The sequence below is a fragment of the Cinclus cinclus genome, chromosome 2 (assembly GCF_963662255.1).
Source record: "Cinclus cinclus chromosome 2, bCinCin1.1, whole genome shotgun sequence".
In the NCBI taxonomy this organism is placed as follows: Eukaryota; Metazoa; Chordata; class Aves; order Passeriformes; family Cinclidae; genus Cinclus; species Cinclus cinclus.
The window spans coordinates 44,411,727-44,433,754 of NC_085047.1; the positions used below are offsets into that span (position 1 = coordinate 44,411,727).

At 37.4% G+C, this 22,028-nt stretch overlaps 1 protein-coding gene across 1 annotated transcript in view; it reads right to left on the reverse strand.

Annotated features, from left to right (window-relative positions):
* The window catches only part of GUCY1A2 (guanylate cyclase 1 soluble subunit alpha 2), a 133,035-nt gene that overhangs the window by 8,822 nt on the left and 102,185 nt on the right, over positions 1-22,028 (reverse strand). Inside the window, exon 7 of the mRNA XM_062514629.1 lies at positions 2,219-2,373. Coding sequence (XP_062370613.1) covers positions 2,219-2,373 — 155 coding nt within the window. The remainder of the gene's footprint in view (positions 1-2,218; positions 2,374-22,028) is intronic.

Below are 22,028 nucleotides of genomic sequence, written 5' to 3' on the forward strand. Positions count from 1 at the left end.
TTGGTACCTGAGACTCAGTAAGAATGCTCTCCAAGGTGACCCACATTTGACCAGCCATGGTACAATATGCCCAGTGGCAGCCAGGCAGAGATGAGACACAGGTGAAGAGAAGCCACCTTCTCTGTGCTAGGAGTCAGAAAAAGGGCAGCACAAACCCACAGATTTCTAACAAGCCCCATACACAGGCCCTCACACTAACTTTCAGAACCATCCTTTCATAAGCATTGTGATGAAAAGAAAATACAGTCACAGAACCATAGAATCAATGGGGTTGGAGGGTACCTTTACAGCCCTTCTAGTCCAACCCACTTGCAATGAACAGAAACATCTTCAGCTAGATCAGGGTGTTCAGTAATGACCACAATTTGTGTCCCACAGAGAAGGTGCCGTATCACTTATAACCAAATTCACACAACTGGCACTGTGCACATGGAAAGTGACTGGCCCCAGCAAGAAAAGAGTTTTGTGCACCACGGGTCCCAAAGATACTCTCTAGTAATATTTCCATAAAGCTGTCTAGCTCACCAGTTTCTGCTCTTAGGGACACAAACATGAGCAAGCAATGCCACAGTCCCAAGTGAAATCACTCCCCTGAACCACATTTGTGAAGTGCTAAGATCTCTCTCTTGAAAAAGTATGGACTGCTCTTTCAGAATATCTTGAAGACTGTCTCAGGTTGGAGAACAGCACTTTATAAGAGCTGATCCTGTTCAGGAAAAGTCCAGCTCCTTGTCACAGGGCCTTGGTCACCTTTTACCAGATCACAAACCACAAACCAAAGGTGCAGCTACTGTGTAATTTTTGTAACTGGAGCACAAATGGTAAACAAAATTATGGTGACTATTCAAAAAAGGCTTTAGAGGGTTCCTCCTATCCCACAGTGGATGACCAAGAGCTAAAGGCTGTAGAATACTATGTACAGAAGGTCCCAAAACCAATTTATTTTAAAATGATACCAAGGTCCAAACAGAAATTTCCTATATGTTTATTGATTTTATTTTTATTTAAATGCAAATGTTTTCTGTAAACAATAATAGATTGGATTTGGATAGATTTGGAGAATAATAGATTGTCTTTCTCTTGCATGTTACCAGACAACTGTATGAATCTATTTCTGTTCACTTTATGATACAAAGCCTATTCAGTTATTCTAGCTCTTGCTCAATTTGTTATACTTGCTGTATTTTCAAAATATGATCTCAGGTGAATGGGCTCCTCAGAAGAATGTAACTTTATGAATTAGTTTAATTACTTTTAACTTTAATTTATGACTAATTCATATTTTAGCATAGCAGACACTTCAGTACTTGGATGAAGAAATCCTATTTAAAATTTTCATTTACGTAGATAGCTATGGGGGAAAAGAATTGAGATTAACAGTTCTGAATAGGAAAAAAAAAAAGAAGAAAGAAATGCAATATTGTTTGAGCAACTGTGTACAGATTTACCACACAGTCTCAAAACATTATTTCAGAAAATTACTTGAGATACTAAACACTGGAGGGTTGAGATATCCTGCAAAAAAAAAAAAAAAGTGAGCACATCAACTGTACTCTAAGCATTAGAAATTCCAATAGTCAAACTGTCATATTTGAACAATACGGAACACCTTCTTTATTTAGGAGCTGTTCCTCATAACCAGATTTAATCAAGCCTTCTCTCCATTTGCATAATTTCTTCAAAACACTAGGGGTAAGGCTTTGCCATTTTCAATCTTTTTTCCTACATTATGAGGATGCTTCTATCAAGTGTGTCTTTACAGTGCTGAATACGAAATTTTGTCTTTAAGAAAGCATTAAACCTCTTTGTAAACTTGCCCTTACTGGCAAAATTAGACTTCCTTCTGAGACCACGGGAGTATGCTTTCTTTCACGAACAGTGTTTAGCAGGTGGAACCCAAATCCTCAGTCAAAAGCTGTAATAGTGCATAAAAGTACATCACTTTTTATCTCCCCCTTCTTCTGTTACATATTATTTTAGGCAGGAATGGCTGGCTTTTCTGTTGTGCCTCCTTGCCTCCAATGCCTGACTTCTTTGCACATTCTGATACAAACCTGCAAAAGAAAGACAGACATCCCCAAGCAATACCTCTTCCCATCTGTCCTGATGGCTTACCAACTTTCTGTCGAATTTCACGTGCCGGAGACCGAGCACGTTACGAGATGGAACCGAGAACAGGCTGAAATAAAAACAACAGGACAGGGTCGAGAGGACTTACTGGTATGTGGTGGGACTGACATTGATGCGGCGTGGGTGACTTCCTGACTCAAACTTGCTTGCCAGGGTGACGTTGTTCCCGAAGAGACAATAGCGCGGCATTCTCACACCAACGACGCCAGCCAGCACTGAACCTGAGTGAATGCCTATCCTCATCTGGAAAAAAAAACACGAGACCCACGTCAGGATGCCTCTCTTGTGCCACCAATCGTAATGTCGTCAGCACTCATCTATGAGCAACCCTTTCAAATAAAGAATAAACTGAAGAAGAAAGAGCGAAGTGGAAGAAAACAGGATCTTCTGTTCCTCTAGCTTAAATCAGATGCAGTTAAAAGAAAGAAGAACAAAAAGATTATTATATTTTCACTAAAACTACTTTCTTCTGTGCACATTTTCTGGAGACTGTGACAATCAAAATAGAAATCATGAACAGAATTGGATGGCATCATCCAGAGTTACTGCAGTATCAGCCATTTAATTACACAAATAAATACATTACAGAGGTTATTTTTGCCACTACTTCTAACACACGCTTTAATGTAATACCCAATTTTTCTCAAACTGGCAGAAAGAGTAGTTAAGTGGAGTGAATGAGTAAGTTACTTTTATCTCCCCCATATTTTTCTTCCAAACCCTTCAAGGTCTAAGGTCTTTCTCACTTCATCAGGCAGAGAGGTGAGAATTTTGAAGACTGAAGCACCAACGATTGTAAAGGTAATTGTATCCTCCTCAAAATAAGGAGGAATAAATCCCCACCTGAGTTTTAATTTTACAAAAAAAAAAAATCAAAAATAATTTTTTTACCAAAAAATTTTTACAAAATTGTAATTTTGTAAAATGTGGCTATTTCAGCAATCATCCCCTGTAACTGAGATCTGGCAACTGCATAGACCTGTAAAGCTCAGACTCACCATCCAAGTTTCTTTCAGAGTGAACTATCAAACAGAGATTCATTCTGCATACATTTTAGCTAACAATTGTGTTTGCCAAGAAAATAATTTTTACAGATAGGGAAGTCTTTTTCTTTTGTTAACTTTGTAACAGTAAAAAATTGAAAAGAAGATATGTATATCTTCTGAGGATACTCTTGCTCGTAGCAACTGGCTGTCATGAATTGGGCAAAAAGTCCTTCTCCATATGGGTGAGGTCAGTACCTGCCCTCAGTGAAAGACTACAAGCAGAAAGTCTTGCTCACACAGCAGTGACTATGCTGTCAGCTTTCAATAAATAATAAGAAACCTATTTACAATGTCTTGGTCTTGTGAGATGGGAGGTGAATTAGTATTTTTGCACACAATATTAGGAACAGAGCTAATGAAACCTATTTGTTCCATTGCTACTCGGCACATTTATTTAAAAATCACAAATTAACTGTGTGCTGTGACCTCTTCCACAGTACATTCAATCACATGTAAAGGCCAGATTGAAACTGTAACAAAAATGTTAGCTTTGGTTTCCTCTAAAAACACAGGAAGAAGAGTACACATTTGAGAGGATGGAAAATATGACAGAAAAAAAGGTACTAAGAAAATAAAATTTGCTTTTGCAATACATGCAGTGAAAGCTGAAGTTATTGTTGGTTGTTTTGTTACTTTCATTCTTTCCTTTTCATTGCTTCCTTTTACATGGCCACATATTTTTTTTATCACTCAGTGCTTCAGTGACTTCAGTGACATGAGGGCTCTTCTGTACTATTTTAAGAGCTTTTTAAAATACATGCGTTTCTACAATAAAAAAGGTAGATTTAATCCCACAAACACAGGTTAAACTACATAGAGAGTGTCAAAACCTGAAGTTTACATTGGGTGGAAGAAAGTTGATGTAGGCTTTTTCAATAAACCTTAGAGATAAATGACACAAAGAATGGCTTACAATAAAGCTCCACATCTGCTTTATTATACAGTTCTCTACAGGATAAGAGCCTGCAAACACTGATGCTCTTGCCATGAAGTATTCCTTAGTGTGTCCTACTGTACCAAGAATAACCATTACATTGGTCCTGTAGTACTTTTTAGAGAAATATATTCACTTAAAAGTGTCTTTTCAAGATTTTACTTCATTTGCAGATAGGTTTTTCTGGTCTTTTCCTCACTGAGTTGAAAACTGTTGTGTTGACAGCTTAAGGCCCTTTTTTACAAAGGAAAAAAAAAAGTGTGATCAAATTATTAAAGAGAAGGCACTTATTGGGGCACATCAACCTTTCACATTACCTTTTCAGTAAAGAAAATCTGTCAAGACCATATAACTTAGAACAATAATAACAACAGTTACACAAATATAGCTATAGTTCCCAGGCTATACTGTGTAGCCCGGATCAGCCCTTTCTCAGAACAGTCACCACTAAATATTTATAATAGCACAGAAAGTGGAAATTCAATGACAGCGCTAGGATGCATTTTTTTGTCTATCATAACTCCATTTACTTATTTTAATATATGTGTAGTGCAAATTATACGTTTCTTATCTGTCTTAAATGGAGCATTTTTAATGAAATGCATGCTCTTCATCTGTACCAACTGCTCCTTTGTATGCCCTTAATTATTTGTCTAAAGATAAAAGGGATGTATGTAGCTGAACCCGAAAGTTCAGAGGCATTATGCATACAAATGGAAAGATAGGTCTTTGGAAACTATCCCAAGGGGAAGACAGCTGTGAAAAAAAACCAACCAGTAAATACCATTCCTCCAACAGTTAAGGAACGGGGAAGAGACCAACGAAAGCCAAAGACATTTCTAAAGCGTGACGCTGGAAGGCACAATGGCAAAAAAAACATAAACAGAAGGGAAAAATACTGAGAGACCTGTGAGAGATTAAAGAGGGACAACTTGAACCGAGTGCAACGGAAAATGAAAAAAAAAATATTAACAAATCCTATCTTTGCAAGAGCTGTGGTACTAGTGAAGTGGACAAAAGCTGGTGAGTCAGAGGGGTAAAAGAAAAGCAGCCTGCATTGATCAATGTAATGTGAAAGGAAAGACACAGCTATGTGCAAAGCAAAAGAAGCTTCCCAAACTTATGTAGAGAAAGTAGCAGTATTTGGATATTACTTAGAGGATAAGGCACAAAGAGCAGAAATGTCTAATACATGAGTGACAGGAAGAATAGTGATTTTGTTTAATAGTGATAAAGAAGATTCACAAGGAAAGATGGGGAGGACTGCTCATCATCTAAGGGGGAAATATGCCAGAAGTGGTATCAATGAGAACTGATACAGACTAGACTGCAACAGGAAAGTTAAGAGCAAACAGGAACAGGATGAACAGCACAAAAATATTTGTTCTTTTTTCTGAACTGAACATTCTGTTACTTATTTCTTCTAATGTCCCAAATCTTAGAAAAATTGTACGATACTTCTTTACACCTCCTCATTGACAAAACATGATTTTTCTTTATTCATATCTAGAAAAGCAGGGGGTTTTTACTTTGTTTTTGGTTTTGTTTCTTTTTTATCTGGTGTGCAATTTCAATTACTTGCAATTGCCTGAATGCCTTCTTAGGCACCATACTGAAAACTGCACTCTTACATCAAAATAAGCCTATTCCAACTGAGATGAGAGCAAATGCAACACTGAAAATTTGCAACCTATGTACAATTCACTTTATGGGGAAGAGGAAAAAATATTTTAATAACAGCAAACTAATGCAGTGGCATGCCTGAAGTAAATGTCATCATTACTAAATTGTTTCTTAATAGCTTTTTCTGTTAATCATTACTTTCACAATATATAAAAAAAATCAGTAATTTTCATTATGGTCAAAGCTTTTGAGTTTTTTCTCTTTTGAAGCCTCATTGAAAAATGGACTCTTCTTCATCTTTATTTTTTTCTCCACATAATTTTCAAGGCAAAAATTAGAATGCAAGTGGAAAGACAGTCTGAGAAGTAGCACTTGTCTACTTATGAATGTTTTTTTAAAACCTCCTCATATCTAAAATTCTTTGACCAATATATGTTTGCATATTGATAACCAATAGAATACATTAACCCTATTTCCCTTCAGTCAAAACTGAGACATTGCATCACAGGATATAAAAATAATTCCTTTATTAATTAGACCACAGAAAAATGGTCAGAGTTGTAATGATTCCTGAAAGGAAAATTAAGCTGGTTTTAAATTATTCCTCAAACTTCTTATGCACATGGTGCTGTGCAAAAATATTTGCAGTCTTGGTTATGGGCTTACAAATCTATTTTAAAAAGCATACTTTATGCTTTATTCAGAAGAAAAGAGACTAATAGGCAACAGCATGGAGAATTGTATAAGGGTATGACTGTGAAGAATGATTTCTGAGTTGAAAAGAAAAGGACTGCAAATATTTTTGTTTGAGGAATAATTTAAAAACAGCTTAATTTTCCTTTCAGGAATCATTACAACTCTGACCATTTTTCTGTGGTCTAATTAATAAAGGAATTATTGAAATAAATTGAAAGGCAGAGTAGGAAGAAGAAGAAGAAGAGTCTGTGGGCACCTTTCTTTTTGTCTTCCAGTGAAGAGTAGTTGATACTAAAACATGCAAGCAGATTTTCCAGCTCACACTAAAGGTAACCATGTAACCTGTCTTCTGATAAGCACAGGGCAAAAAAAAACCACCCTGATTTCCAAAGTTCTCTCTCTGCAACCAGTATTTTTTAGCTGAGGGATTTCCTGAGCCAAAAGAAATTCCTTTTGTAGAAAAAAGGTGTTTGATGTTCACAGTTCCTCCTCAAATATGAACTATGACACATTCCAGCATGCATTCTTTCTTCCCACCACACACATGGAAAGAAGGACCTTAGTAAAGAGTTCCCACACTCTGAAAAACACACTCCTATGCTAGAAAGAAGAGTCTCAGACTGCCCCACAGGTTAAGTGCATCCAGAAGGACACAATACCCATCTCCTCAGAACTGTCCGCCTTAGCAGACACGGATGAAGGAGAGGGGGCAGGTTGGGAAGTAGGTGACACTGTCTGGAAAGCAACCAGAAGTGATCCCTCACTCAGCCAACCTGGAGCTTTCCAAGCCTCACCAATGGCACTGACTGACAGACAGCTGCTCAAGACTTTGTGGTGGGCTGAGCAGAGCTCAGGACTGGCAAAAGGGCGCAGCTGCATGAAAATAGTTCCAGGCACATGAATGGCCCAAGCCAGAAAAGCAATTAAATACAATAGGAAGCATTCTGCTGGATCAGGTATCAGCTTCAATAATGAGCATTGGTATATGTACAGTAACATTTCTTAGACATTTCTTCTTTCTCACTTTCTGGCTTAACATACTGATTGATACTATGTGTTTCAATCTGGACCTTCTCCCTTCTCTCCTTGCAGTGTCCTTGAAAAAGGAAAAAGTCACCTCTTGCAGGGTGTCTTAGCTATTAGTCTGTGACACACAGCCAGATTCTTTCAAACAGAATCTGCCAAATTCCATGAGTTTTCTGCTCTAATATTTCCCAGCAGCTTCTGCAACAGTGTGATCTCTAAATCTCAATATATGCCTTACACAGGGGCATTTTCTTGTAAAATGCCTTAATGTAAAATAGAGACTCCAGAGCTCAGAGGTCTAAAATCAGGGCCACACACCGGTGAGTCAATGTGCCTTTCTGCTCCTTCAAAGGACTGCAAGCTGATAGGACTGACAGCTATGTCCTGACATATGCTTTAGTGTGTGGGTTATCTGTATTCTTAGATAGATTTATAAATAGTGCCTTTCTGGAAAGGGACATATGACAGTACAGCTCACTACAGAATTGTTGCCAAGGAACAGACCTGCTCAGAGGAAAATTTAGATCACTTGAATTTCACAAGGTGTTCTATAGAACTAAATTACAAGATCTATTCTCGCCCCCCCACGCCCGTTTGAACATAATTTGGAAAAATAAACACTTAAATTTTTTTCTAATCAGAATTTCCTAGATTTTTCACTCAAAGAATTATTCAACCCATCTGAAGCAAAATACACAGTAAATTATACAAGGACAATAAAAAATATAGTAATAAACTAATAAAGAGTGAATGCCTTGGGATCAATAAATCCATTTTAAATAGTTATTGGGTAAAGCAATCATGTGCTTTCTGCAAAAGAGATGCAATTAAATTATAACCAATGTGATGCACATTGCATATGCAAATCCCTGGGCTATGGTCCTCACATACAGTCATTTCTACTGAATGTGGGAAAAGGAGCTATGAAGCATTTCTACATAAAGAAGCCTCAGATTGATAGACGAAATTATTTTTCTCTTTCCCTTGAAGTCCTTCCACTGTGATTTAAGCTAGCCCTGCTTTGAAAAGAGGTTGGATTAGTTAGCTTCCAGAGGTACCTTGCAGCTTCCTTTATTTCACAACTCTGTATTTCATAACCTGCATTGAAAAATTATGCACCTGTGAGTCTCTATCAGCAGTATGAGGTAGAATTAGGTGACATAAAAACAAAAATGAAGACTCGGACTAGTTTTGGGAGCTCATTAGTTCCAGCATCAAAGGGAAGCTTACACTGGGGCAAGTTATTTTTGAGCCAAATGGGATCATGTGAATTCACTACGACACTGCTCAGTGTCTAGGTTAGAAGAGGATTTGGGTCATCTGTAAGGAAACTTCTGACCTGAAATTATTTACTGAAGGGGGTAGTGGGTGGAGAGGTAGGTGTTAAATTATGTAAATGAGAATTTTTAGAGCTGCTAAACAGAAAAATGAAACCTATATCCTTCCCGTAAGATTCCAAAGAAACATTAAAGTTAATGCATTTCTTCATGAGCTGCTTCTCACTCACCAATAAAACATTGCATTTCATTGCTGATGGGGTATTTAATAAAAAAACACCTTTTATTGTTTTCTTTAAATAGCAATTTCCACAGTAGGAATTTAATTACTATGTGAACCTGTGTGTTCAGGCACTTTAAAAAGAGCTAATCACTCACACAAGCCCACATAGCAGTGGAGGATTTTTCCCAGCCTTCCCTCCACTGACACCCAAAAAAGAAAAAAAATCGTCAGAAGTTGTCTTTGATCCCTAGTGTAGGAGGACATCTTTGTCTCACGGTGCCATCATATGACATATACTGAATGTATCGGGTGATACTTTTAACAGGGATAAATGACACATGCTCAAAATATTTAAGGGAACAAAAAAATAAAACTGTATGAAAAAAAGTTTGACCTAAGCATTTTAACCTCAAGAATCAACCTTCGATACTTCTTTTTAATTTAGTAATTTAAGGCGTATTTCACCTAATTGCAACCACCTAGGAGTTAGCCACCTTATTTAAGTTAGATTTGTAGACTCCTGCTAAACACAGGATGTAAATAACTTCAAGGCTGCAATTCTTCACATTCTAGAACTGGCACACAGGAAAAGCTGAATCACTCACTCCTGAAACTGTCTAACTCTCCTGGTGGAACAGAGAGGGACATTGAATGGTAAGTAACCTGGACACCTCATGAACTGACAGCTAAAGAAAGGTGAGATGAATCCAACTCTCAGCCTGGCAAAGTTGACACACTTCTACCTTTCCTTAAAATAAGCTACACTCTTCTGCATAAGTATCAAAAATCCTGCTATTGATGGATAGGACCCCATCAGAAGATCATTCTATTTGAAGAACTGCAGAAATTTCTTCAGATGTTTTAATGTAATGGTCTTTGAATCTAGCCTGCAATCTTTGAAACTGTTAAAATGAAATGACCTTTCAATGGCAGAGTCATGCTTCATCATTTGACCACAGTACATGTTCTTATACATAGATGAAAGCCAGATTGATCTGCTTTGGGAAGAGCTTGGAACCAACCAACAAGGATCATAGCAGCTTTTAAACAGAACCACTGATCTATAACAATCTTTTACTACTAGAAGCAACCTTATCTAGCCTCTACAGTAATGAGGTATCAGCGTCTCCCCAATGGCTTCCACACTATTAAAGAAACCTAAATTGTAGCTGATGTCGTTTAAACCTCTACCACCACAAGGGATGGTAATACTTTTTGCACAAAGAGGAGATACATTTTCAGTGTGTAATTTCTACTGGATGCCCCGGCTTCCTGCAATCATCACCAAGACAGACATAAACAAAATAAAAAGAATATTAAACTCCCTGCTCCATAAGGACCCTGTAGACATGACAAAAAAAAAAAAAAAAAAAATCAGTGGGTCAGGTTTTAAAAATGTGCCTGTTCTTAAGTTGGGAAAAGTGGAGAGACTACTTCCTTCAGCACTTCTCAGTCTAACAAACAATACAGCCAATTAAATTGTTCAAAAAATGATTGGATGTGACACTTAGTGCTATGGTCTAGTTAACAAGGTGGCCATCCACCAAAGGTTGGCTGGACTCAACAGTCCAAGAGGTCTTTTCCAACATAAATGATTCTGTGTGATTCTGTGTCTCTGTGATATAGACAAATATCTGAAAGAAGTCAATATATGCCCTCTTTTGAAACAGTAAGTCAAGGAATGACCACAGGAAAGATAAAAGACTAAGAAAACCCCAAGATGTGTATAATGAATGTACAGAATTGCAGTCTGTAATAGCTAAAAAATAGTTTGCTTCCTTGTGAAGAAACTTAAGGCACTGCTACCATCACAGAGACCTGAGTAAATGTGCAACACAACAATTCCTTCTCATGCTCAAATAAAGGATAAATTAGCCTGTAAGGTAAAGAAAGTTTCCACATGACAGCTGGGACATGCAGGTACTTTATATCTCATAGGTTCCAATGTTTGAATAGCTCACTGTTATTAGATAATCCTTAAGCACCTCACTCTAAAATTGTAATGCTGCTGTGTCCTTTGCTTGTTCACCAGTTTTATTTTAAGAACTGCAATTTCTATAGACTGAACACAAGACAATGTAAGATCATGACAATGATTTTTGCAAAAAATTTACCCAACTCTTATGCCTGGAGCAAGTCTCCACAGCGATTGCATAAAAAGGGAAATGAGGGTCTGTGACTGCATGGATCCTATAAAGATCTAAAAGACTTCACCTTGGCTATAATTGGGAAGGGTTTATTAACACTCCTTTTTGGCCTTTGTACTTCACCATCACAACGCTGCAGATCTTTGTACGGAAAGCAAATTTCCTCCTCAGTGAGTTCAAAATACACATTCACATAAAATGATTTTTCTGAAGACTTTCAGATAGGCAAATCCAGACAGTTATGAATAACTACCTCATACAACAAAGGGAATTATCACACAGAGAAACGCAGCTGGTCTGGACTGAACTGAGGGTTTTAGCAAATTATCTAAGCATTTAGTGAGGCTCCTGATTACTGTATATACAGCATTTCAGCAAGTCAATCAAACTTTCTTGACACCACAAAACAAATCATAACAAAAGCTAGGATCAGAACTCAGAGTATTCTGTACAGCTCTGTTACCTTCACTAAAAATCCAGGTCAAAAAAGGAAATTTGTAAATAAAATGGTAAATGAATGAACGAAAAATCACTCTGCAACTCATACAAAATGTAATATTTTCTATTCCCAGATTTAAGAAGGAAATCTACAAGCAATATCTGATTGTTATTGAACATCAGATGTACCATGAATAGAAATAAGATACTATTTCACTTTTTATTCAAATTGCTTCAGAGAAAATTCTTAATAGCACTACAATTTTAAGAAGATGATTCAGGATAAATTTGAATGTTCTGGTGTTTTCATTACTAGAAAGATTCTGATCTTATTTTCAAAAAATTAGCAAATGAAAGCCCGATGATGTCAAGAATATGACAAAATCCAAACAGAGACTAATTGCTCTCAGATGAAGGTGAATCACTTAGGCAAGGAAAAACTTCAGTCTAATGATTTTCCTTCATTTCATTCAATAATTTCACCCACTGTCTTACACTCATCCCTCTCTCAGAGAGAGACACACTGACAAAGAACAAAGCATGGAAACACATACATTAGTTTTTGGCTTGGAAATTGTGTAAAAGATAGCAATCTTAGTGCATACATTATAATAATTCCTTTTATGTAGGTTATGCATTTTGCAACTGCAAAAATTCAAACATCAATATACTTACCCAAGATTATCTTGGCCCATCTTCACCAGCTTTTACCAACTAATTTCTATTTCTATGATTCACAAACATACAGACAAAAATTTAAGCGTACTTACGATATTGTCTGAGTCAGACCAAAAAAGAAAGCCAGAGACTTTAAATCTCAGTTATCCTTGCATAGTTTTGGGGGTTTTTTTGAAAATGAAAACCCAATCAGTTTGGAAGGTAGTAGAAGATGATAGTATGGCATATCTGTAACTTCCTCATTTGTCACTGCTCACCTTTAATGACACTAACTGGGTGCATTTGGCTGCTGAGGGGCACAGACCCCCAGCCCTGGATTTTGCTTATCCAGCTCCTTGCTTCTTTTCTGCTGTTGATCCTATCTGATTATGCTTTATTTGAAACTTTTCCAGTCAAATTCTTCAACCAAGAAGTGGATGAAGAATCTCTCTTAGTGTAACTTTTGCTGACAAGTCCTTTAGCTCTTAGTCCCATTCTTTATTCCTTTCCTCCCAAATGCATGCAAGATGTGTCTGCATTAAAAGAATCCCTTTATTTTCTGGTGCCTTCTTCTTTATCAGTGTGTCTCTGAGAAGAAGATGAGTGTGAAGATTAAATAATGACAATTTGATAATATTTATTTGTATTTAACCTGAGTTGAAATTTGTGGATAAATGAAATAAAGCAGATTATATCTTACTCATAGTTGTGTATAATAAATAAAATTCAGTATAAGTTGTTTTTATTTATTGTATTTGTTAATGATCTGCAATAAACAGCACACAATGCAAGTCAACAGGTCCCACAAACTGAATGAATTTAGAAATATACTCTGCACTAAAAATATACAGTTCAAGAGAGAAAGCTGGGAAATTCTGAGTGAAGACCAAAATTAACTTGAGATAGCATGAAATCTTACGTGAAAGAAGTAATCTGGGGTTATGAACATCATCTGACACCTATAGTTCCTTCCTTCCTACAGAAATCTAGTCAACCTCAACAAGACTATTAAGTTAACACCTAGGTACTGTCAACAGGTGTGATTTCTGAAAAGACTGAGAATCTCTTCAGAAAGGATCTGATTAGAGGGAAACAAAAAAATCTGTAAATACTACAGTTTGGCTAATTATTACTCAATAAGGGAAGCGTGATAATCATCTGCAAGTATGTGCAGGATGTTAATATCAGAGGGACATAATGGGGACAACTAGAAATAAGGCAATTTAAATGCAGACATAGGTGAATATCCATCTTATCTAGGTCTAAATAGACTGTACTGTAGTGACAGTGGCAGGTTCCTGAGGTAAATGTCCTAAGTTACATCATTTCATTATGGTGCTACTGAAACACTGAAAAACACATTGTGAGGATGCTGTCAGGAAGATGGACAGGATGCATTAACATATGCGTGTCTTTTTTAACTCTAACATCATACTGTATTAAAGGACAAGTAATTAAAAAGTGGTGTTACATTTGAGGGTTTCAAATGACTGCTGCAAAGTCTGTTTTGCTGTCATCCTTAGAACAGATGGGGTGGGAGAAATATTTTTTAATGTCCTGAAACCACTTAAAGAAACAGAATTATGAATTTCAGTTCAAAGAAATTAAGTGTACTTTGGTTAACATTGTCTTTAGAATTTCACCAAACAAAAAATTAAGACAGCAGCTGTTTTGAACCAATTTTACTTATGCCATAAACTCAAGATATTCAACTTCCTGTTTGTAATAATAACATAATGATCAATGTTAACAACATACTTTGCAGTATCAAGCACACACCATGAATAGCAAAACAGTGTAAGCTTGACAGAAAATGAGTTTTTAGACAGTCATCCTTTCACGATGGACTGACAGTTCTGTTAGTACACTGCACTCATACCTAGTCTTGTTATTGTGGCATTGGTCTGTTCCTCATCACAGATGATCACAGCAAAGCTTCCTGTGGATAACTATCAAAACAAACTCTTCCACAGGAAATACTTTGGCAGTTGCACATTCAGCCTCCGTGAGAATGACAGGAAGAATCACCTCACTAAAGGGCAGCAGCCTCCAAGGTACAGCACAGCTACACTACGTGGCTTTGAAGCACATGCCCCAGCTGCCCCTATTTACCTTACATTGCTTCACTTTACAAAATGGTTTGTTCTGCATGAACTAAAACCCCATTAAATGAAATTAAAGCAGTAGCTCTTCTCAAGATGTACACCAAAGTTAAGACAAACAGTTATTGGCATATCGGTTTTTACATCAACATTTGATATTTCAGATCTGCAGAGGCATTTAGTGTGGTAGAGGTATTTAGCATGAGGAAGAAAATCACTCCAACTAAAAGTCTCAAAACACATTAAGTAGAGATGCAAGGGCCTCAGCACAAACTCCATCAATCACCAATCCTTTTCTGTTACACTGATCTACTTGAAGAGCTGGAAAACTTATTGTGTCATGAATGACAGAGGCAAGAGCAAAACCAACTCCATTTTCAAATGTAGTTTGAAAAATCATCCTTTCAAAACTGTGAGCATGAATTTAAAAATTTAGTTGCTAAAATTCTAATCAGCGACTGACACTCTATAACAAGAAATACATTACCAAGTAAAAAGTTATGGGTCTATTAGAAATGTTCAGCCCTGAAATGTAAAATGAAAACAAAGCCATCTTTAATTAGAGCGGTAAGGCTCAGGAAATTACAAGATTCACTTACATAAAAATGCTGTAGATGATCTTTGAATGAAATTAGTCAAAACATATTTAAGATTTCTCATTGCAAAAGTGTTTTAATCCCAGAAGCTTCCCACATTAAGGGTTTGGCTTCATACACTAAATTCCAATTACTGCATAAAAGGTAGGCAGTGTGTGTACAAAAGATACTTGCAACAAAAGACTGCATTATAGTGTGTCTCAAAGCTCATTACAAAGCAGCTACTACAGTGGACTGCATCTGATAAATCACCACAATTTTTCTTCATTTAGTGTTACTTAGAAATTGATCTTGGTTTGTAAGCAAATTCAGAGAATCCTAATTTGCTTCTAGTAATCCCCATGGGAAAGATGAATAATGTTCATACTACATGTTCCACAGACACTATTCCCTATTGTAGAACTATGAGAAGAGTAATGAACTCTTTTCTTTTTCTCTGAAATAAATTATTTCCTATAAAAATAAATAGGAGCTTTATTCAAATCAGAAACCATCCAAATTCACACAGCTGAACTTAGTATGCAAATTTGAGCAAAAAGAAGCAGATCTGCTCCTTTAAAGTGTACATGTTATTAAAATCTGTGTAAAAAGAACAGTATATCTCAACAGACATGCAGATTTTTTTACAAATTATGCTTACGTGTGAAGAATCTGCTAACAAGGAAGTATATTTTCACATCATGTTGCCAAGCAAACACAAGTTCTTTGTATCTCTAATTTCTGCCATACTTAGAAAGGCTATTTTTAAATTTGAAATACCTTTAAAGCTATTACCTGCACTGTACATTTCAGTGAGGCACACTGACTCCAAGCTGTGTTAAGATAAGCTTGTTCATATCTCACCCAATACAGCCATAGAAACACAGCAGCGCTGCTGGGTCAGTCCAAGGAGGACTGTCCTGACACAAACCATGGCAGTGCTCAACAGCCATAAAACATTGTCAGACAAATGACAAATGAAGAGTAATAGCTTTCCAGCCTTCCTTGCTTCCAACCAGCTCTGAGTCTTCTGAGGTAAAAAATATATCACCTTCTGCTGAGTTCCATGTTCTGTGATGCCCTCACTAGATTGTTTTGGCTGCTGGAGCAAACCTGAACAAGTAACTCTGATATTTGCCTGTCCCTTAGTTCCAGCATATTTCTGGTCATCTTTCTTTGCGGCAGATTTTTCAAAGCTATGCATTGGCTGGATTCCTCAAATGTTCACGAAGCTGAAGGGAGGCTTTGTTGTAACCTTCAGGGAACAATTGATAGCAACTTTCTTGAGTGCAGCTCCTCTTTCCTTGGTCTGCCCTCCTGGCTGTAAGCGTAAGGCGATGATAAACCTGACCTCTACCTCCACAGTAAGAGTCCCTTTATCCCTCTATATATCCTCGACTTTATTTAAGTGAAGTAATTCATTACACAATTAGCATACAAAGAATTTTAAAATATTTTCCTAAGAATGGAATCAGTTCTGCTCAGCCTGGTGACATCTGGAAATCTTCCCCAAAAAACGCTACTTCTGAAAGTAATAGTTTTGAAAATGTGCCATTTCTGTGAAGGTCACAAGTGGTGCTTCTGACATCACCTCAGTGCAGACCTAGAGAGTTTAAAACAGAAGGTAGCATCAAAGCACATGATTTAGCTCTCTGCTTTTCCGCCCAGTTAGCCCTGTGCTGACACCCACAGCTGACAGCAAGCTGCAGCAGATCAGGATTACAAACAGAGCAGTGTTCAAACCTGGTTAGTGAGCTCTCACTGGCTCAAAAGGCACCTGGAAAAGGATTTGGGTCAAAGGCAGTGCAGGACAGCAGAGGGCAATGCAAGCTGGTGTGTGGACAGGATGCTATGGGATGCTTGGGATGCTTGGCTATAAGGAGAACAGGAATTGGGAAGGGAAGAGGGACCTGTGGCAGTTAAGACTGTGACACAAGATAAAACACAGGCCTTCCTCCAGCAGTCATGGCAAGGACAAGAATACGTGTTTATCAATACCAAGCCACAGTGATCTTAAATACTGTAGCTACCAAATCCTAAAGGTCCTAACCAGTATGTCTGAGCAAAATCACATGGAGAAGAGAATCTCACTTACAGCAAAAATCATGACAAGACAAAAGGAATGGGAGAGGAGACGTGTGGAGTAAGGGGACCAGTGACAGTTCTAAGTTTTGGTATGCTAAATCCATAGTGAAACATGGTAACAACAGAAAAAGATGCACATCTGTTTTTCATGCACCAGTAAGAATTCCAGATGTGTCACAGTACCCATAGGAAAACCGTGTAATTCCTCTAATGGTACTAGGTTATAAAGGTATCAACTTCTGTTAATCCAAACTAATGAGAGAACACAAGTCACGCAGTCATTTTGGAACCTAGTCCAACTAAATTGTCAATATGCTCAGGAAGTAGTTGCATCTGGATTATTCGTAACATTGTCATGAGAGTCTAACACACATCAGGAAATGGGCTTAGCAATGTTTGCAAAGAGAATCAATTCAAGTGAATGCTTTACATAGATGGCAGCCCCATATTCACATATGTATAGACCCATCCTACTGAGGAAGCCACAATTCCAGTTAAGATTTGCTCTTTGCTGGTGTTCTTGGAAAGGAAGCGACAGAAAAACTGGTATTAAAATTCTCTCAAATTTCCACAAATTTCAGTGTTTTCTACAGCCTATAAACCTGCTATTCAGTTCTTACGCATGCACATTTGCTGTTCAGCGTTGTTTTTTCTATTGGCTTTTTGCTCCTTTTCCATTTCTGTGGAGAAGAAATGCATACACAGAAAAACTTTCAGGAAGCCATCAGGGTTCCATATTGCTTTCTCATCTTCAGAAGACCAAACTAAGAGCAGTCACCTGGTGCAATTTGGTCACAACTCCAAACAGAGGCATCTACAACAGCTTTCTGGGGTTCAGATGCCCACTAAGCATACAAGGGATTCTAAAACATATATTTACTTCTCACTTTCCATTTTCTCAAAAAACTTTTTGACTCTTCTTGCAGAACATTGTTTAAAGCTTATATTTCATTTTAATATTAGTGTTACGTGGGCTGTGAATTGATGATTCTTGCTGTTACGGTTAGCAAGAAAAACATTCAGTTTTGTACACACTGCATTTTTTAAACATCTTTTTTGAGAAACAAAACTGAAATGACAAAACAATGACAGGCTCAAGAATGGCCATTATCCTATTTGGAGCTTAATGGTACTCCCTCATATGGAGTGTGGGATGTTCACCTTTTTCTAAGGTAAGCCATAGAGGCTAAGCTTGGTTTTCCTCACTCCCCTTAAACACTGGCTGCTCTTAATAACTTTTTGTCTTACCAGAACTCCTAATCTGTTAAAAAAACACAAAAAACTAATGCATTTTACAGTAAAGCTTGGTTTAATATGAGCAAAATATTTCACCAAAAAAAGAAAAAACAAATAAAAAAGGAAACTTCAGGTAGCTCTTCTTACAGAACTGACAAAACCAGCAACAAGCATGACACACGCCTACCTCACACTTCTAAGTGAAGGGAAGTGCAGCCCTATACTACCACTATCCAGGATGGAATGCTTAGCCTCACTGAAAATCAGACTGGAAACTCTGGACTGTGTTACAGATTGCAGTCTGTAGAGAGTAGCTCCCTAAGTTTGTGAAGACATAACTGGAGTTCTGCTATGGGAACATCCTTTCTCCATTCCGCAAAAGGTACATTTGCAAACAATCACACTGATTCTGAATGGCTGTTTATTTCTTTTTAGTCATCAACAGTCAGACCAAAAAACTTATTCCATGTGTTCACAAGGGAACAGATCTTAGCAAAATTAATCTCATCTCCTGTAAACAATAGCCTTCGTGTGTGAACAAGAGTAGGCTTTATTATTTAGCTATTTGCCATTCATTCTCATGCCTCAAAAGCTTTTTTTCTGCCCAGAGAGCAAGAACATCACATAATTTAGGTAACCAATATGTACAATGCAACAAATAGCAAACATCAAGGAAGTGCTCATGAAAAACAAAAAGGCTAAAAATTCTTTGGCAAATGCTCAAAAGTAATGAAAGCTCTGAGAACAGAAGAAGGATGTTACAGTGTCCTCAATATTTTTATGACTAGCAATTTCATGAGCTTCCTATGAGTCTATGGAGGAGGAAATGGCAATGAATAAACAAACCATGAGGATATGATCTAGTGGTGAACTTGGCAGTGCTGAGATAATGGTTGAACACTATGATCTTAAAGGTCTGTCCCTACCTAAACAATTCCGTAATTCTAAGATTCTATTCCATAAAAATCTGTAGGGTAACCACAGTGAAATAGATAACATGATCTCAGGCATGGTGGACATAATTTTTGTTGTTTTTGTTGTCTGAGCTATCCTAGCTATTAAAAATGTTGTTCCTTCAGAAAAAGGAGTTGACATTTAGCTGCAGAGATCTGTGACTAGAAACAGGCAATAAATTAGATAAGAAGGTAAGAACAACTGTACTGAATCAGACCAAAAGACCATCTAGTCCAGTACTGTGGCCTTGGAAGCAGACATAACAGAGCCCAGTACACAATGGATGGTACCCCGGAGACAAATGGGGTTAAATGAAGGACTCACTGAAGACTTTGAAGATTTTTTTCCTAGTTAGGATAGAGAACAGCTTCCAGGGAGTGCCAAACAGGATGCAATCATGCTTTGTTCTCATTGAAGTTTGGTAAAAGTGAGACTGTAAATCTGAACATCAAACAGCTTCCTAAGAGATGTGTTTTTATGTGTATGTGATAAATGCTTACAGAAATAAACCCCCTAAGATTGACCTCCATGTCATCTTTAATTTTTACCTTTGAAAAAGTCATTATTCACAGTGAAAGGCGACTGATATTTTGGAGTTAGAAATAATGAAACTTCATCCTACAAAAATACCTTGTCCATGCTAAAATTAGCATGTATTTATATTAATTAGTGTTTCAGAGTTTATATAGGAAAAGGGTCACTAATTTTCATGTTGTCTTACTGAATATAAGCTAAGAATTACCAGCAAATTCTTGAAGACAAATAGACTTGTAATACAGAGAAGAAACTGTTCCATCTTTCTATGTTTATATCCCTTTAAGTATCTATGAACTGATGCTCAGGAATAAATGTTTTTCCTCAGAAAATCCAAGTCTGAACAAAGCCAGCTAAATGCAAAAGATTTTCTACTCAAGTAAAAAGACTTCAGCTCCCAAACCACTTACATGTACAAATGTGTAGTTAGCCAAGCCAGGTTTGAAATTATTTACAAACATTGGGCTGTATTTGATTAAATAAATAGGCATTTTGGTCAAAAAGACATCTGAACAATGAAGCTGTTCTCTAAGCTCAACCAAACAGTGTGCTGTGAGATGCTCATGGTTTTAAAACATTATAAGGAAGGTGCAGTAACCAAGTAGAGAAGATGGCCTAATCAACCAGGTCTGGTTGGCAAACCGGCAGAGATAAAAAAAACATACACAGATGCAAACTGAAGTAACAGAGAAGTAAAAGATCTAAGTCCTATAACCATGGCCCATAAGTACAACTTTTTGACTGTACTATCTACTTTAAAGTCTGGAGTGTATAGTGGTTATCATTGTCCTACTTGAGATGCCCCACCTCCCCAGTTGCCTGGTTTTCAGACCAGAAAGCTCAATTATTTTCTTACTCTCATAACACCTTGAGATCTAAGCATCTATGAAAAAAAAACCCAAAAACTCACAGAAACACTTATTGGAATAACAGGGAAATATATGTGTCATGTCATATTATATATTTGTTGTCACGGTCATAGATCAGTCAATAAAAAAAGAAGACTTCTGCAAGCTAAGGTTTTGTAACAGTCTGCTTCTTTTAAGTAAATCAAATTGATGCTCCCAAAGGAAATGCTAATTCTGAAAAGTGTTGTTTGTGGCTACGGACTGGGTGCCACTATGCAGAAGTGACAGCAGTAAAGCAGCAAGAGCAGTTAGTCCCCTTCCCAAAGAACTGTATGGCAGTTAAAAATGTCCCTATTTTTAGGATTCTTTTTCTTCTAGTAAAGTTTTTTACTATTTTTTTTCCATCCATTTTTTAAAATGCAACACAAATGGACCTACTACCAAGTAAGTTGTCACAGAAAGAAAAACAGGTATTCTACAGAGAGATGTAGAGAAGTCAAATTTTTAGAAAAGCACATAGGGGTTTAATTACTTTCCATTGCAATTTTTGTAAGAGGTGTCACTACTTTTACAGAGAAGTGAAACCACACGCTGTTGTAAAGAACATGTTATGTCTCCCAGACGAACATCAAATTTTAACAATGTAAGCCTATCATCACATTACCTGGTCCAGAATAACTAAAGAGCTCAGTAAAGTCTGGATCTGTGTGGCTGGGAAGCAGCCTTGCTGAAAGGGATCTGGGGGCCATGGTGGACAAGCTGGCAGGGTCAGCAGTGCACTGCTGCAGCAACAAAGGCACACAGGATCCTGGGCTGCATCTGCAGGGACATCGCTGGCAGAGACAGAGATGTCATCACCTTTGCAGGATGCACCAGAGCACCCTGCCCAGGGCTGGCCCCACTGCTCAGGGAAGACACAGAGAAACTGGAGTGTCCAAGGGAAAAACACAAAGGTGATCATGAGGCTGGAAAATCTCCTGTGTGAGGGAAGCCTGAAGGAATTGGGCATTTTCTCTCTGCAGAAGAGGCACCTGAGGGAGGAAACTCATCACAGTATTCCAGTACTCAAAGGGCAGGTACAAACAAGGCAGAAAGTCTCAGAGGACACATGGACATGACAACTTGCACCAGGAGACATTAATCTCAACATAAGAAAGAATTTTTTTTTTTTTTTTTTTTTACAGTGAGAATACTTAATCACTGGAACAACATCCCTAGGGATGTGGTGAAGTCCCCATCAGTGGAGGTGTTCAAGCTGTCACTGGATAGGATGCTCATCTGGGCACAAAAAGTTGGACCAGCTGATCTTCTGAAATCCTTTCTAACCTTAAAGGTTGTTCTATGGTTTTGTGATTTTTGGCAACTTTGTTCTACCCAGTTTTTGTCATTTTAGATATTAAAATAACGTTGAAAACTTTAACCAGTATTAGAATATTTAACTAAATGTCAGGAACTCTTATTCATCTAGAAAAACTATATGTCAGCAAGAAATTATCC